Source organism: Zingiber officinale, chromosome 9A (assembly GCF_018446385.1).
Source record: "Zingiber officinale cultivar Zhangliang chromosome 9A, Zo_v1.1, whole genome shotgun sequence".
Lineage (NCBI taxonomy): Eukaryota > Viridiplantae > Streptophyta > Magnoliopsida > Zingiberales > Zingiberaceae > Zingiber > Zingiber officinale.
This window is the reverse complement of record NC_056002.1, coordinates 33,064,115-33,080,761: the sequence shown is the minus strand read 5'-3', so window position 1 is coordinate 33,080,761 and position 16,647 is coordinate 33,064,115. Positions and strand designations below refer to the sequence as shown.

The window sequence follows — 16,647 nt, the reverse complement described above, 5'->3', positions numbered from 1 at the left end:
TACGCTAATTATATTCATAATTTCTTTTGCCACTATTATCTTAAGGGCTATAATTCTATCCCCTTTTCTAACTATTCCTACAACTTCATCCTTTAACAAATTATCTATAATGATACTCACTCCATTTCTTGCTTTACTCTTTCCAGTGTACCATAACTTAAAACCCGAGTTCTCTATCATTTTTACCTTCTCGCCTATCCATTTTGTCTCTTGTACACACAAAATATTAATTTTTCTCCTAATCATCATATCTACTACCTCCATTGATTTACCAGTGAGAGTTCCTATATTCCATGTTCCAAATCTTAAATTATTAGTTTTCCTATCATATTTGTTCTTATCTAACCTATGGTGTGAGAACTTTTGCCTATTTAACACTACACCCAAGTTCTCATAGAGATGTAGCGGTCCTTGCTGAGACGTTACAGTCGGGCCCTGTAACGCGAACTCTTGCATATTTATTACTACACCCGAGTTCTGGAGATGTAGCGGTCCTTGCTGAGACGTTACAGTCGGACCCTGCAACGCGTTCCTTCCGGGGAACAATCTAGCATTAGCACAATAGTTTAATGGATTCATTCATTGAATATTTGTCATAGTTTGACGCTGGCTGGCAACCTAACGCAACCCTCCTCCTTTATCGTCTTAAGGAAATAAGGTCTAGTTTTCACCTCAACCTTAATGCTCTTATCCTTAGGAATAAGTTTACTCAAAGGGACTGTGTCGATATCTGAAGGGATAACTCGACGACCGACGAGATTATGTAGATAGCGACGATACCAAGAAAGGTATGTCTCTTATCAGGAGGGGTGCTTTGATAATCGAAAGAGGATGTCGAGAGTATAAATGAGACAATGTCCACATCGCCATACCAAGTTCTACCGATTAGAGTCATTGACTCATCGTCGAGATGACTAATCGGGCCCAACTATTGGATCTCAACACCGAAGATCAATATACTCATATTTTCTTAAAGAAAAATATCCAACAATCCCCACATTACATCTGGGGAGTTTGAAAAACTTATGACGTTGGATTGTTTGTCAGATCCATCTACGCTTAGACCCGGCTTTGGTTCGGAATCGATAGTTCGACAGTTTAGAATCGATGCTTTGGAACCGATGGTTCGATGGTTCGGAACCATTGGTTCGAAGGTTCAGAAACGTTGTTCACCGATTCAGAACTGCCGGTTCGACGATTCTTGACAAGTCGACCCTTAATCTTAACTATCCAAGACGGTTATGAATCATAATTCGAAATCATCGGTTCATAGTTCAGTTCTTGGTTCCAGATTATTATATTAAAAAATTAAAATTATAAATTCATAAAATAATTTGCCACTGATCCTGTCTGAAGGTTGAGGAGATGGCACGCTGGCTCAGGTGGATAGTTTGTTGATGAATAGTGGGCTCTCCGATATGGGATGAAGCTTCTCAACGATCCTGCGCACAATTAGATGATCCAACAAAGCGTTAGTGACCAAAGACCAGGGAAGGGATCCCCTGCAAGGTCCTCCGACGTTCAAGTTAGTTTCGAGGGAGAAGAACAACAGTGGATGTGCGAATGAAGGTCTCAGATGCGAAAATTGTGTCCCTCGTCAACGGAGAGGAGCCTCCCTTTTTATACCACCTCTCACGATCTCCGTGACCATAAGGTGGCTTCATGTGTCAAAGTTTGTTAGGTAGTTTCCCGAAGAGCTTCCGAGGAATCTTTTTTGTATCCATAAATGTACCTCTTTTGTCCTTTATAACTTAAATCTTTTCTGAAGTCGTTAGAGGGAGATGTCATTATAGATGAATCACCAATGGGAAACCAGATAAATTCCGAAGGAACTTCCAAAGGAATATTTCTTGACAATTATGTCAGGTTGTTAAAATGTTATTGGTTATTCGTCTGCTAAATGTATCTTGGTCGGTCCACAAGGCCAGTCGTATTGCTTGTCACTGTATTCTGTCATAGTATCTCGGCTAGTCCATAAGACCGGCCGTATTGCGCCCCATTGTATCAATCTGCGCTTTCATATGTTAAGTACCACAAAGATCTATTCAGCGATTAATAAAATGCTCACAGTATGTCGAAGGTTCATTCAAGAAGTTACATGGTAGATTATGTATGTTAGAGTTTTATTTTGGAAACAAGATGAAATTAAGTAACTTCTTAAGGATAAGTGTCTTTAAGCCCGCTCGGTTTTTATCCGGCCGAACGTATATAGAGAGTCTTGCGTTAGATCGACCCTAGTCCGGTTGCTCTTTTACTAAGAACTTCATAAGGCCAAGTGTCTTTAAGCCCGCCCGATTTTTACCCGGCCGGGCGTACACAAACAACCTTGTGTTTGATCGGCTTTCATCCGGCTGATCTTATACTAAGACTTATATGAAACCAAGTGTCTTTAAGCCCGCACAACCTTTACCCAGTCGGGGATACACAGACATCCTTGTGTTCGATTAGCCTTCATTCGATCGATTTTATACTAATACTTGTATGAAACCAAGTGCCTTTAAGTCCACCCGATCTTTACCCGGACGGGCGTACACAAACAACCTTGTGTTCGATCGGTCTTCATCCGGCTGATCTTATACTAAGACTTGTATGAAACCAAGTGTCTTTAAGTCTGCTCAGTCTTTACTCGGACGGGTGTACACAGATAGTCTTGTGTTCGATCGACCTTCATCCGATCAATTTTATACTGAGACTTGTGTGAGACCTATGCATTTAGAGCTTGATTAGATTTTCACCTGGTCATGTTCTCTTGCACTTGGTCGACCACTTGACTCATCAGGTACGTTATTCCCTGACTTTCAGCATAGAATACTAGAGTGTTTATATCTGATCGGTTTTATGTCCGATCGGCTTTATCCGAACGTCCTACTTGGTAGCCACTTGGGTAGGACCTCAGAGTTTTAACGCGGGACGATCAACAAAGACATCTGGGTGGCATTCCCCTACTCTGACTTCGACTCTCACTTTATCTTAACTTTGACCATTACGTTATCTTTAAGATAGGTTCATTATAACCCGTATAAGCTAAGCTACGATAAAGAAAATTATTAATTACTTATTAAATAATTTTTAATACATTAAATTGTTTATCAACCAATGATTATAAATTAACTAATAAATAAATAAATAAACATCTTTATTACTTTCTTTTAATTATTAAAAATAATAATATAATAAAAAAATGATGTATTAGTAGTTAAATAATTAACTAATATATAAAAACATTGATAATGATAGTCTAGTTGGTTATGATATTGAATGCCTAACTCAGGTTTAAGTCTCGGCACCAATAATTTCTTTTTAACATTTATAAAATATTAAAAAATCTAATAAAAAATATAAAAAGGATCCGTCGAATATAACCTGGGTAATTGGCTCGTTCCAGATCCAGCCGAGGCAAGTCTATTTGCACTTCTTGATTTATCTGATTGATCAATAAAAAAATCTCGTGCGATCAAATTAGTCATATCCCTTCGGTATTAGTCATAAAAAGTTGGATATCCTCAGGTATTTTCGTCGTAAAGAATTTATATATATATATGTTTTGTTTTTATCCATTTGACTTAATTATTTTAATATAATTAAATTCATAGTGCTCATCACAACTAGCTCTAACAGTAGAGTGATTAATTAATGGCTGTTATAAAGTTTATTTTAATAATTTTATAGTAATTTTGATTATCTTCAACTGATTTTGATAAATTGAAAAAGATTTTTTAATATACAAATATTTTATGTTTATTTTTTTTTATCAAATTAATTAATTTATTTTTTATACATTATAAAACGGTGCTTGCGCTCTTTTTTAAAATTTTGCCATTCTTTCTTGCTTTGGCTTCCCTTCACTGGCAAGACTACGTGAGGCTACGCAATAGGGTTTACGCAATATTTACGATTAGAATTCTCCACGTGGAATATTTACACGTGGCACAATTCTATTCGCAACTAAGCTTATGTATTTTAATTGGTGGGCTGGATTTTATTCGCAGGCCTGATGAAAGGACAAAAAGCCCTTTAAATTCAAAGGCTCTGCTTTTGGCGGATATGGAGAGTGTTACACAGCCACTCGCCGCCGCTCTCCGGCAAAACCCCCCGCCGCCGACGCCGCCACTGCACCACCGCATCCTCACCGCTACCGCTCTCCCCCACTTGAAGCAAATCCACGCTAAAATCCTCCGTTCTGGCCTCCGCCTCCCGGCCTCGTTCGTCTCCAGACTCCTCGACGCCTCCTACTCCTCCCCTTCCTCGTCCTCGCTCGACTACGTCCTCTCCGTACTAATCCACTACCACGCTTCCAGCTCACCACTAGTCAACCGCTCGCTCTGCACCCTCGCCCGCGCAGCCCACCCCCGGTGGACACTCGCCGCCTATGGTCGTCTCCGCCGGGCTGGCATCGGAATCGACCGCTTCAGCTTGCCTGCGGTTCTTCGAGCAGCGGCGAAGTGTCGAGGTACGACGAGCGCGGTGGTTCGTGAGGTGCATGGGCTCTCCGCCAAGATGGGGTTCGACGCGGACGCCTTCGTCCAAACAGCGGTGGTGGGTGCGTACGCGGCGCTTGGGCAGACCGCGGATGCCCGCGGGGTGTTCGACCGAATGATTCATCGGGACCTTGTGGCGTGGAGCGTCATGCTAGATGGGTAAGTAGGCTCTTTCTTTCTTTGCACACCAAATGTCCTCGGAAACAGCTGCTAATTTGTAAAAGAATTCTTTCGATTTAATTCTGTTAACCTCCTGTTAAAGTCAATCATTCACTCCAAATAGGATTCTCTAGGTTTCCTCCATTTCTCTTGGTAAGAATTAAGGTCTAAATTTTACGTATATCTTGTTTCCAGTAGATGATTTAATAACTGAATTCCCTCTTCTGCTTTCTGAAACCAACCGGCAGCTATTGTCAGAGTGGTTGCTACAATGAAGCTCTGCTGCTTTTTGATGAAATGAGAAGCTCTGGCGTAGTTCCTGATACGGTGATCCTTGCTACCATTCTGTCAGCATGTGGGCGGGCTAAAAATTTGGTGCTGGGTGAGGCAGTGCACTCATTTATCCTAGAATCTAACATCTCCTTTGATGCCTACCTTCATAGCACACTTATCAGCATGTATGCAAATTGTGGATTAATTGACACTGCCCAGAGTTTGTATGATGAGATGTTGCCTAAAAATCAAGTAGCATCGACTGCAATGTTCTTTGCATATGCCAAGCTTGGCCAGATCGAAACTGCACGAAATATCTTCGACCAGATGACCGATAAGGACCTTGTGTGTTGGACTGCAATGATATCAGGGTATGCTGAGAGTGACCAGCCAAATACAGCTCTCAAGTTGTTTAACGAGATGCAACTCTTGGGTGTGAAGCCTGATGAAATTACCATGTTGAGCGTCATCTCTGCTTGTGCTAATTTGGGTGCTTTAGATCAAGCCAAAGGGGTTCATATCTTTGTGAACAGGAATGGGTTTGATCATGTTTTGTCAATAAGGAATGCTCTGATTGACATGTATTCCAAGTGTGGAAGATTGGCTGATGCATGCAGAGTTTTTAATGAGATAACTGGTAAGAATGTGATTACATGGACAAGCATGATCACTGGATTTGCATTGCATGGAAATGGAAGGTCTGCAATAGCTCTCTTTGATCAAATGGTTGCAGAGGGGATCATGCCCAATGGAGTTACATTTATCAGCTTGTTATATGCTTGTAGTCACACAGGCTTAGTTGAAGAGGGTCGCAGGATATTTCAATCCATGGTTGATGTTTACAACATTGAACCAAAGCACGAACACTATAGCTGCATGGTGGATCTCCTTGGACGCGCCAAACTTCTACAAGAAGCACTTGAATTGATAGAGTCAATGCCATTTGCCCCAAATGTGGTGGTTTGGGGGTCTCTATTAGGAGCTTGCAAGATCCATGGCGACATTGAGCTTGGAGAGCTTGTGGCAAAGAAGCTACTAGAGCTCAACCCAGATCATGATGGTGCGTATGTGCTCCTGTCTAACATATATGCTAAAGCTAGCCGGTGGGATGATGTTATGCAGGTGAGGAAGTTAATGAAGAATAAAGGGGTACTGAAGGAAGCAGGATTTAGTTGGATCGAACTTAATGGTCATGTTCATGAGTTTATGATGGGAGATAAGTCTCATCCAAGATCAAGTGATATTTATGGAACGTTGGATGAAGTTGTAAAGGAATTAGAACTTGTGGGTTATTCTCCCGACACAAAGGCCGTCTTAGTTGATTTGGAAGAGGAAGAGAAAAGGGAAGCTGTTCTCTTGCATAGTGAGAAACTGGCTCTTTCTCTTGGACTCATCAACTCTACAAGAGGTTCTTGTATTCGTATAGCAAAGAATCTTAGGATTTGTGAAGACTGTCACTCTTTCATGAAGTTGGCTTCGAAGGTGTTTGAGAGAGAGATTGTGTTGAGAGACAGGACTAGGTTCCACCATTTCAAAGATGGGGTTTGCTCTTGTGGAGACTACTGGTGAGGTGCATTTCTTTGGTTGCATTGTAACTTGAGTTATGGCAATGGTAGTTAATTGATTGCATTCAATTGTAAGCTTCCATCATATGTGAGACACATATTAGTGTGATGGTATGCATCACTTGGTAGCATGATTGTTGGCTTCTCTGAAATTGCCCAGTGATATTGCGGCTTCATGTTAATGAAAGATATTATCATACCATATTATTATTTGTCTTATGATGTAGGCCTTCTATAAACCAGTATAATTGAACCAATTGAATCATTGTAATATTCAGAAGAAAACCAAGTAATGTATGACCATTTAAGAAATTGGCTCAACTTCTACTTTAAAAATGCTTTGCACTGGTATATGATAAGAAAACTAGGATTCAGCAGGTAGGAGGTCTAGCTGAGGTATCGAAGCACCCAGCCTAGGGTTTGTCCGACCAGTTGATCACAAAGGCCCTACATCCGGAACAACAGCGGCCATCAAACAAGCCAATACTCAAATACAACTTCTGGTAACAATACTTGAAAGATTAGAAGCGCTTGACGAGCGTATCAAAAAGCTTGAAGCAAAAGAGTCAATCTCTAGTACCAATCTCCCTGAAGAGGTAATCAAGAATTTATCTGACAAAATTAAAAGTTTATCAATTCAGGAGAAGCCCAGGGAAGGAAAAGGCAAGCTTCACGTTTTCAAGGACCCATACGATCTCTTCAAAGAACAAGTAAAGAAGTGATGAGGACATTTGCAGATCCTCCAGTAACTACAATTACAAGGAGAACAGAGACAGAAGAGAATCCTCTTTTTGAAGACCAAGTTCGAAATTATCGCCAACATCAACGAAGGCGGTATAATGAACAACGAAGACTACAAAGGATGTCACAAATAATAAGTGGAAGAAATTACAATCGGTCTCTAGAACAACAACTAGACCCTCAGGCACATCTAAGACTTTCTATGCAGGAAAGGGCTACAATTGTCCCTGCGGAAGTCTTATATCATTTCAGACAGGACGACGTACACCACCGGGTATACACCCATCTTTATGAAGAAGCTATACTTGTAACAACAAATCAAGTAGACAGAACCTTTATATAGCCAGAAAGCTTCAATCAACTGCAATGAAGTGGAATGTGATTTATCCACATAGGAGTCATCCAAGTAAGAATTCAGATTCTGCATCGACAAGAAGAAGGAACCCTAGTCCTTATAGTTTTCAGAGATAATAGGTGGCAGGGGGATTAAGCCATTTTTGCAACAATGGAAGTTGACTTAGCACACGGAAGTCAACTAATCTACGTAATACCCGATACTATGTTAACAATCGCTGATTTTTACAAGAATATTCAAATATCCATCCTTGCTCGGGGATACAAAACATGGCAGAATGGAGAAGCTAACCTACTAATTACAAGACGATTAGTTGGAAAGCTCTCAAATACACCAAATGTGGGCTTCGCTTATGAAGTCCAAAACGTCGTCGACTATCTAGCAAATAGTGGAATAAGGGCGTTTCCTGGACGACGATACAACATAAGAGATGTACTCGGACAAAATTGGATTATTAGACAATCCACCATCAATATTCCAAGACAACCTACTGAGGTAACTACAAGGAACCTCCTAGATGGTCGTATTTCATTACATTTTGAAAATTATCAAGTTCCATCAGCACTAATACAAGCAAGAAGTGATGATGAAGACGAAGAAAGAGCTCATACAATTGCAGTCCTATTAGCGGACGAAGAAGAAGACATACTATATGTCAAATGCCTTACTAGCACAGCAGTCCTACCACAAAGAAGGACTGAAGGCTCTGCGGGATATGATCTTGCTGTAAGTCAAAACTACCATATTCCACCATATGGGCAGGCTATGTTAAACACAGGCATAAGCATTAAAACACCCAAAGGTACCTATGCCAGAATAGCACCAAGATCCAGCTATGCCATGAGAGGCATGATAATTGGAGGCTGATTCAGATTACTGAGGTGAAATCAAAATCCTTGTATATAATTATTCTGATGATGACATGGATTTTGCAGAAGGAGAACGTATTGCCCAATTAATCTTAGAATGCTGCAAGACTTCTCCTACCATTCAAGTTCATGACCTCGGCAAAACAAAGCGGCAAGATAGAGGTTTTGGTTCAACAAGTAGTCAGTGCAAAGATGACAAGGCAAACCCACTCTGTGAAGGTTGTCCTAATTGCGATGATAGTACATCAAGTGCAGCACCATATGACTACTGTGTGGCACCCTATCCTAGTTATATTGATGACCGTGAATATATTGAGTACCAACCACGAAGAGCCACAACACAGCAAGAAGAAAATATAAACTATGAAGTTCGACGCAAAGCTCGACAAGCACTCATTAGAGAAGAAATACTAGATGAACCTCGGTGGCATGATTACCAATACAGTTTTGAAAAGACTCATGGACTTCTTAGAGATTCTAGAAAATACAGAGCAGAATTACAACGACAACTGGAATCTTTACCAAAAACGGCTAGCAACCACTCTCCTGATTATCTCTGCATGACCATCTCAGACACCCAGGCATATGAGTCTGATGATGATGATTACATTGCTTATTTACAGTATTTAACTTTACAACCCTTCAACTCCCTTCCTACATGAACCTCTTCGGAAGACTTTACTAACCCTTTCGCAGCAGAAAGTGGTGGAGAGGAGGAGGAAGCTGAACAACCTGAAGCTAAACAACAACCTGATGAAACTGAAACTGAAGCTCAAAATATTGTTGCCGCTGGCACCACCGATGAACCCGAATGGTTAATGGAATACCCGCAACTGAAACAAATATCGGAGCACATTTATTCTCAAGAAGCAGTTTCCCAGTATAGGCCTCCTACGGATGCTACCATGAACTCGGTTGGTTATCCTCCAACGGAAAGGCGACCCAAACCTGAACCTATAAGCATAGCAGCTGAGCCTGACATTAATATCAGAAGAAATGGGAACTTCAAGAAAGATAATAAATCTGAATGGTGAGATTTACCGTCCGCCCAACAGCATACTGGAGCAATCCTTACTTTACCAACCCAGCTGGGAAAGATTGAGGATGTTTTCCTCCGATGGGAAGCAATCACCAAGAACGTAGTTGCCCTACAAAATTTTGCAGACACTCAAGATAAAGCAGATTTCATCGAAAATCTGCTGGGAGAAGCTGAAAGATTGACCTGGATCCAATGGCGAATGACCTTCCCAAATGAATATCAAGATCTAGTAAAATCAGCAGAAGGTCGCAATGGTACGTAAAACATAATCTCTCAAATTAGAAGGGTATTTATTCTTGAAGACCCCTTTCAAGGGTCCACTGACATGCAGGATAGGGCATACAGAGATTTAGAAAGATTAACATGCCCCTAAATAAAGGATATTATACCCTTTATAAATGAATATATGAATCTTGCAGCCAAGACAGGACAATTATTTACAGGGCCAGAATTATCCGAAAAATTTTGGCTAAAACTTCCTGGAGATCTCGGTAGAAGAATAAAAGTAGCCTTCGAGGAAATGTATCTAGGAAATACAATAGGAGTACACCCTCGGGTAGTATTTACTTACAAATACCTTGAAGAAGAATGCAAGAAGGCAACTTTCAATAGATCCCTCAAAGACTTGTCATTCTGTAGCCAGATACCAATCCCAGGCTGCTATCAGGATATAAGAAGAAAGTATGGAGTAAGAAGATCTACAACCTACAAAGGAAAGCCGCATCAGTCACACACAAGAATAGAGAAGAAAAAACATCTTATCAAAAACAAAAAATGCAAGTGCTTTCTTTGCGGAGAAGAAGGGCATTTTGCCCGAGATTGCCCCCGGGAATACAAGAATGTAAAAAGAGTTGCAATATTTGAAGCACTAGAACTCCCGGAAGAATATGAAATAATGTCTGTTCAAGAAGGAGATGACCAGTCTGATGCGATCTATAGCTTCTCAGAAGGGGAGGACCAGCAGGTACTTACTATTGCAACAGAATCATTATTTGTTTTTATAGAACAACGAAATTGCTACATGATAGGGAAAACTGGTGGCTGGCAACCAATGGTACGAATCTCAAAAGAACAACATGATTGCAACCATATATGGATGATTAATGATGAGATACCACCACCCTATAAACGGTGTCACTGTTGCAAACGAGAAACAATGAAGAAGCACTGCATCCATTGCAGCATATGCAAAATCACATCATGTGGTATGTGCACAAGTAATTATTTTGATATGACTATACCTGTACAGCGTTCAACACCAATACCATATAACCCAGTCAGCCTTATGCAAGAGCAACAGACCTATATAGCATGGGCAGAAGCAAAAATTACCAGACTTCAACAAGAAATAGAAGCTGCTAAAGCCACGACAGACCTCCAAATCGAGCAACAAAAGAAAGAATTCTCATTAAGACAAGAAGAGCTCTTGCGAAATTTCTCAGCAGACAAAATGGAGTTGGATACTGAAAATGAAGAGTTAAGATTAAAGGTTGATGCTCTGGAATTAGAAAATCTGGACCTAAAAAGGTTACTTCAAAAGGAGCAGCAACAAGAATTTCTAGAAGAAGTGAATGCATTAATTACGGAAGGAACCGAGAAAGTTTTCTCGGCAGAAGAAGTGGCTCCGCTAAAGAAGAAGACCAATGGACTATTCTGTTGGTGCGGGAAGCATCCGACGATCGAACTCGTGTTTTGATAATGGCATAGGATTCAAAGTTAAGGCGTTTTGTAATCTAACAAGTCTGCTTGAGGCTTTCAGGAAAGTCCTAACTGCCGTTGGGCAAAGGTGAAAACCCTAGGTCATAGGGGGTGGTAACCCTAGGTCATAGGGGGTGGTAACCCTATGCGGAAAGTCTTGGCAGGTCGATGGCTTCAAGCAAAAGTCCTAGGGGGTGGTAACCCTAGGTGGAAAGTCCTGGTGTCGCGAACCAAGTGAAAGACTGGACTGGCCGGGAAGCAGATATCCAGCAGAAAGTCCGGAAGCGTCGAGTGCTGAACAAAAGTCCAGTCGATCTGGAGGATCGACTGACAACAGGTAAATCTCCTGAGTGGAGTAGGTGAGGACGCGTTCCCCGTAGAGGGAACAGTAGGCGTCGGGTCGACCTAGGGTTTCCGGTCGAAAATCCGAAGTCAGACCCGGACAGTCCGGAAACTGTCATAACAATTCTTATCATATTAATTCTGTTATTTATGCTAACTTTGTGTTGCAGGATATTGTTTGGGACTAACACATCCTGCAGGTACAAAGAAATGGGGTTTTTCCTCGGATGAACAGTATCTGAGGCGCCTCCATGGAGCTTGGAGGCGCCTCGGGTGCAAAGGCTGACCTGGCTACGAAAGTTCATTGAAGGCGCCTTCATGGAAGTATAAGGTGCCTTGGAAGGCGCCTTGAGCAGGCTATAAGGCGCCTTAAAGGGATGAAGTTCGACCAGATCAGATTTGATCCACGCGGAAGACTAGGCAGCATGGAGGCGCCTTGAACAGCCTTCAAGGCGCCTTGAACACCCTTTATAAGGGGGTTTCGACCAGCACTTCAATATATCAAGTTTCAAGTGATTCCAGTGCTACGTGCTGCTCAAAACAACGTTTCGAAGTGCTGCTACTTGTGCCCGACGACCAGGAGCTCCGGATCTTCATTTCTTTGTCGTCGGTATAATTATTTATTGTCATTTATTGTACTTCAACATGTAATTCTTATCGAGCTTATAGTTGTTGCCCACCGGAAGCGATCAAGGATCGCGGGCCTTCGAGTAGGAGTCGCCTTAGGCTCCGAACGAAGTAAATCCTCCTTGTTCTTCTGTCTGTGTTTGTCTTTTCTATTTTCGCTGCATTTACTCGTACGTTTGAAATCGAACGATTCCGATAATTCAAACAATTTAGCCGCGAGCGCTATTCACCCCCCCTCTAGCGCGATCTCGATCCAACAATTGGTATCAGAGCGGGGTTATTTTGAATTGGTGCAACCACCATTCAAAATATTTTTTTTCGTGGTATTTTGTTTATTTTTTTCGGAGTCAAAATTAGAATTAGCTCGATAGCTAAATTTTAATTATTTTTATCGAATCGGTTTTGCTTGAAGTTGGTACAATACCACTCAAGCTCGTCATTTCTTTTCTTTTCTCCCGCACTACTAATCCAAGACTTAGTCTTGGAACAGAATTCGTGTATTCTTTTGTCGTGCAGTATTACAAATGACCCAACAAGAGGGTTTTAGTACTGTCCGTCCCCCGCTCTTCACCGGAGAAGATTTCGGATACCGGAAGGGACGGATGGAGACATTTATGAAAACCCAGTTCGAAACATGGATGATCGTCAAGACTGGACTACAACTACCAACTGACACAGACGGCAAGACTACATCCTACGAAGACTGGGAATCAGCTTTAATCAAGAAGGTAGAAGCTGATGCCAGAGCTATTTGCATTCTCCAGTGCGGTTTTACCAAGGAGGAGCTTAACAGAGTCGGTCCCTTTTCAACCGCAAAGGAACTCTGGGAGAAGTTGATCGAACTCCACAAGGGCACCACCGACACAAAAGTAAGTAAAAGAGATTTATTATTTAATAAATTATATAATTTAAAAATGCAGGAAGGTGAGACGGCGAGCCAGCTTCACTCGCGCATCCAGGACATTCTCAACTCTCTTCATGCAATTGGACAGAGAGTCAAAAATCGGGACGTCATAAGGTACGCATTAAATTCGTTTCCAAGGAGTACATTGTGGGCATCAATGGTAGATGCCTACAAGGTCTCCAAAGATTTATCTTCTTTAAAGTTAGACGAGTTATTTTCTGAATTTGAACTTCATGAACAAACTAATGCACAGCCAACCGAGAAGGGTATTGCCTTGGTTGCAGGTACTAGTCGAACATGTGAACCAAGATCCAGACGAAAAATTGAACCAGAATCAGAAAATGAACCCGACTCAGAAGATTCAGAAGATGAACTGACCAGCGAACTAGTGAATCTCGTAAAGAAGCTCTACAAGAAAAAGAAGGGTTTCAACAAGAAAGATCTGAAGAAGGGAGTCTAATCCAAGAAGGCCCAACCAAGCTCGAAAGTGAAGTTTGAAGTCACCTGCTACGGGTGCAACCAGAAAGGACATATCAAAGCCAACTGCCCCAACCAAAAGGAAACCAAAAAGCAAAGAAGTAAGAAGGCCCTAAAGGCAACGTGGGACGAATCTTCTTCGGAGGACGACGACGACGAACTCGATCAGACGAGTTTACTCGCACTAATGGCCCGGGACTAGATCATCGAGAGTGAGAGCGAGTCTGAGGCCGACTCCGAGCAGAGCCACAGATCCGCATCCGTTTCCGAAGGGCCAGACTCTACTGTAAGTATTCCAAGGCTCAATAATTTAGTTAATTACTTATTACGCAAGTTAGCTAAATCAACATTAGGATTAAATCACTTCTAAAGGAAGTAGTTGTCCTCAAAAAGGTGACTAACACTAATTTCTTACCTGATCAAGTTCAGCCTGGAAATTCGACTCAAGTTCAAAAACTTGAGGAAGAAAATTCTAGGTTGAAAAATCAGGTAAAAGATTTAAAAAATACCTTAGAACAGTTTTCTCTGGGCTCCAAGAATTTGGACCTAATTCTTGGGACACAAAGAGCCGTCTACAATAGAACTGAGCTAGGATATAAGAGTAAAAAGAAATATAAATCTTATTTATCCCTAATAAACAAACAAAATAGTAAATTAGTCCAAGCATAGGTCCCCAAATCTAAGTTGATCAATCAAGTTGGATTTGGCCAGTACTGGGTTCCGAAGGATCAAATACACTACCTCGATAGACCATATCGAGGCCATGATCCAGGGGGAGCTAAAAGAAAAACGATCTTAAAAGTTTAAAAGTAAAAATTCGAAATCAAATTATAAATTCAAAATTTAAAATTCAAAATCAAATTAAAATTCGAAATCAAATTATGAATTCAAAATTCAAAATCAAATTAAAATTCGAAATTAAATTATAAATTCAAAATTTAAAAATCAAAATCAAAGATAGATGGAGGATCCAGACTAGTTGGCACCCCCAACTGAACTACCCGATAGGGTAACTAAACCTAATGTACCCGAAATGGGTAAAACAAGAGTAGATTACCCGGCAGGGTAATTAAGGTTAAATTAAAAAGGGCTAAATTTAACTTGACCCACAGTACTGGTGAAGTTTTTGGATGATAGTACGGTAGAGAAGCTTGGGCATCGCATGTCTAGGAAGATATGACTTCGACCTGGTGCATTTGGCCAAGTGGAACTGACCGAAGCTACCCTTAAATGGATCCTAACTAGTTAGACCAAGGATTAGTATTAAGTTCAATGGGTAGAACTATTTGGGAAACCTCGAAGGCATGGTTACTTTAATGAGCTCCTTGTGACTCACCATAGTCCAGAAGTTTATCCAAAAAATGCTTACTTGTTGAACCCAAAGCTAAACCTGAATCTAACACAAAGTTAAACCAGACACTTAAATTCAACAATAAATCATCTCACAGCAATTATAGGATTCCCTGATTGAAAACTTAGATCGGGTGAGATGATTAAGAAATTAAATTATGAAAATTGACTTGAAGTTAAATCAAGTTAATTAACAATTAAATTAAATTGTTTTAAAAAACTTAAATTTCAAAATTGTTTTAAAAAACTTTAATTTCAAAATTATTTTAAAAACTTAAATTTCAAAATTACTTTAAAAACCTAAATTTCAAAATTATTTTAAAAACTTAAATTTCAAAATTATTTTAAAAAAAAACTTAAATTTCAAAATTATTTTAAAAAAAAACTTAAATTTCAAAATTATTTTAGAAAACTTAAATTCCAAAATTGTATTAAAAACTTTAATTTCAAAATTGTTTTAAAAAACTTAAATTTCAAAATTATTTTAAAAACTTAAATTTCAAAATTATTTTAAAAAAAACTTGAATTTCAAAATTGTTTTAAAAAAAACTTAAATTTCAAAATTGTTTTAAAAAACTTTAATTTCAAAATTATTTTAAAATTTTAATTTCAAAATTATTTTTCAAAATTACTTTAAAAATTTAATTTCAAAATTATTTTAAAAACTTAAATTTCAAAATTACTTTAAAAACTTAAATTTCAAAATTATTTTAAAAAACTTAAATTTCAAAATTGTTTTAAAAAAAAACTTAAATTTCAAAATTATTTTAGAAAACTTAAATTCCAAAATTGTATTAAAAACTTTAATTTCAAAATTGTTTTAAAAAACTTAAATTTCAAAATTGTTTTAAAAAAACTTAAATTTTAAAATTGTTTTAAAAAAAAAACTTAAATTTCAAAATTATTTTAAAAACTTAAATTTCAAAATTATTTTAAACTTAAATTTCAAAATTACTTTAAAAATTTAATTTCAAAATTATTTGAAAAACTTAAATCTCAAAATTGTTAAAACTACCATAGGGTTAATTGATTGCTAACTTAGATTGGGTAAGATGGAAAATCTAAGGAGTATACTTCAATTAAACTATCTTTGAATCCATTAAAAAGAAACCAATTCAACTACTTCATGTGTAGGAATTGGATCAATGGATGTTGGATAGTGGATGCTCCAGACATATGACTGCAGATAAGTTGAAGTTTACCAAACTCAAGTACAAGAATCTAGGATCAGTTGCTTTCGGCAACGACGGTAAACTTAAAGTAATCGGAAAAGGTAATATTGAACTTAGTTCCGATTTCATTATTCGAAATGTTTTATTGGTTGAAAATTTTAACTTTAATTTACTAAGTATAAGTCAATTGTGTGACAACGGATATTTAGTCAATTTTGATAAATCTGGATGTCTAGTTAAAAATATTGAAAACCCTGAAATTAGATTTAAGGGACTTAGGAAGAATAATATCTACACAATTGACTTATTAATATCCTCAATAAAGTGTCTCTTGACACAACAAGAGGAAATCCAACTGTGGCACAGAAGGCTAGGTCACACTCACACTAGACTCATTTCAAAAATGAGTCAAAATGGTCTAGTTAGAGGTTTGCCCAAATTAAAATTTATTGAAAATTCAATCTGTGATGCGTGTCAAAAAGGAAAACAAACCAAGTCAATTCACAAGTCAACTAACCTAGAAAGAACTAACACCATACTTGAGCTCCTTCATATTGACCTATTTGATTCACATGGAGCCAAGTCACTAAGCAAGAAC

At 39.1% G+C, this 16,647-nt stretch overlaps 1 protein-coding gene across 1 annotated transcript; it reads left to right on the top strand.

The window, feature by feature from the left end:
* Positions 1-4,013: 4,013 nt before the first annotated feature.
* Positions 4,014-6,668, top strand: LOC122021407 (pentatricopeptide repeat-containing protein At4g14820-like). The gene is made up of 2 exons (XM_042579527.1): positions 4,014-4,637; positions 4,886-6,668. Exons 1-2 carry the CDS (start codon positions 4,045-4,047, stop codon positions 6,477-6,479), a joined length of 2,187 nt encoding a protein of 728 aa, XP_042435461.1. The 5' UTR covers positions 4,014-4,044; the 3' UTR covers positions 6,480-6,668.
* The last annotated feature ends 9,979 nt before the right edge of the window (positions 6,669-16,647 follow it).

Bases quoted from the DNA above. Each gene is read 5' to 3' on its own strand.
- LOC122021407 (XM_042579527.1), top strand. From the start codon at position 4,045: ATGGAGAGTGTTACACAGCCACTCGCCGCCGCTCTCCGGCAAAACCCC. The intron at 4,638-4,885 runs GTAAGTAGGCTC...ACCAACCGGCAG, and splicing joins TGGAGCGTCATGCTAGATGG to CTATTGTCAGAGTGGTTGCT.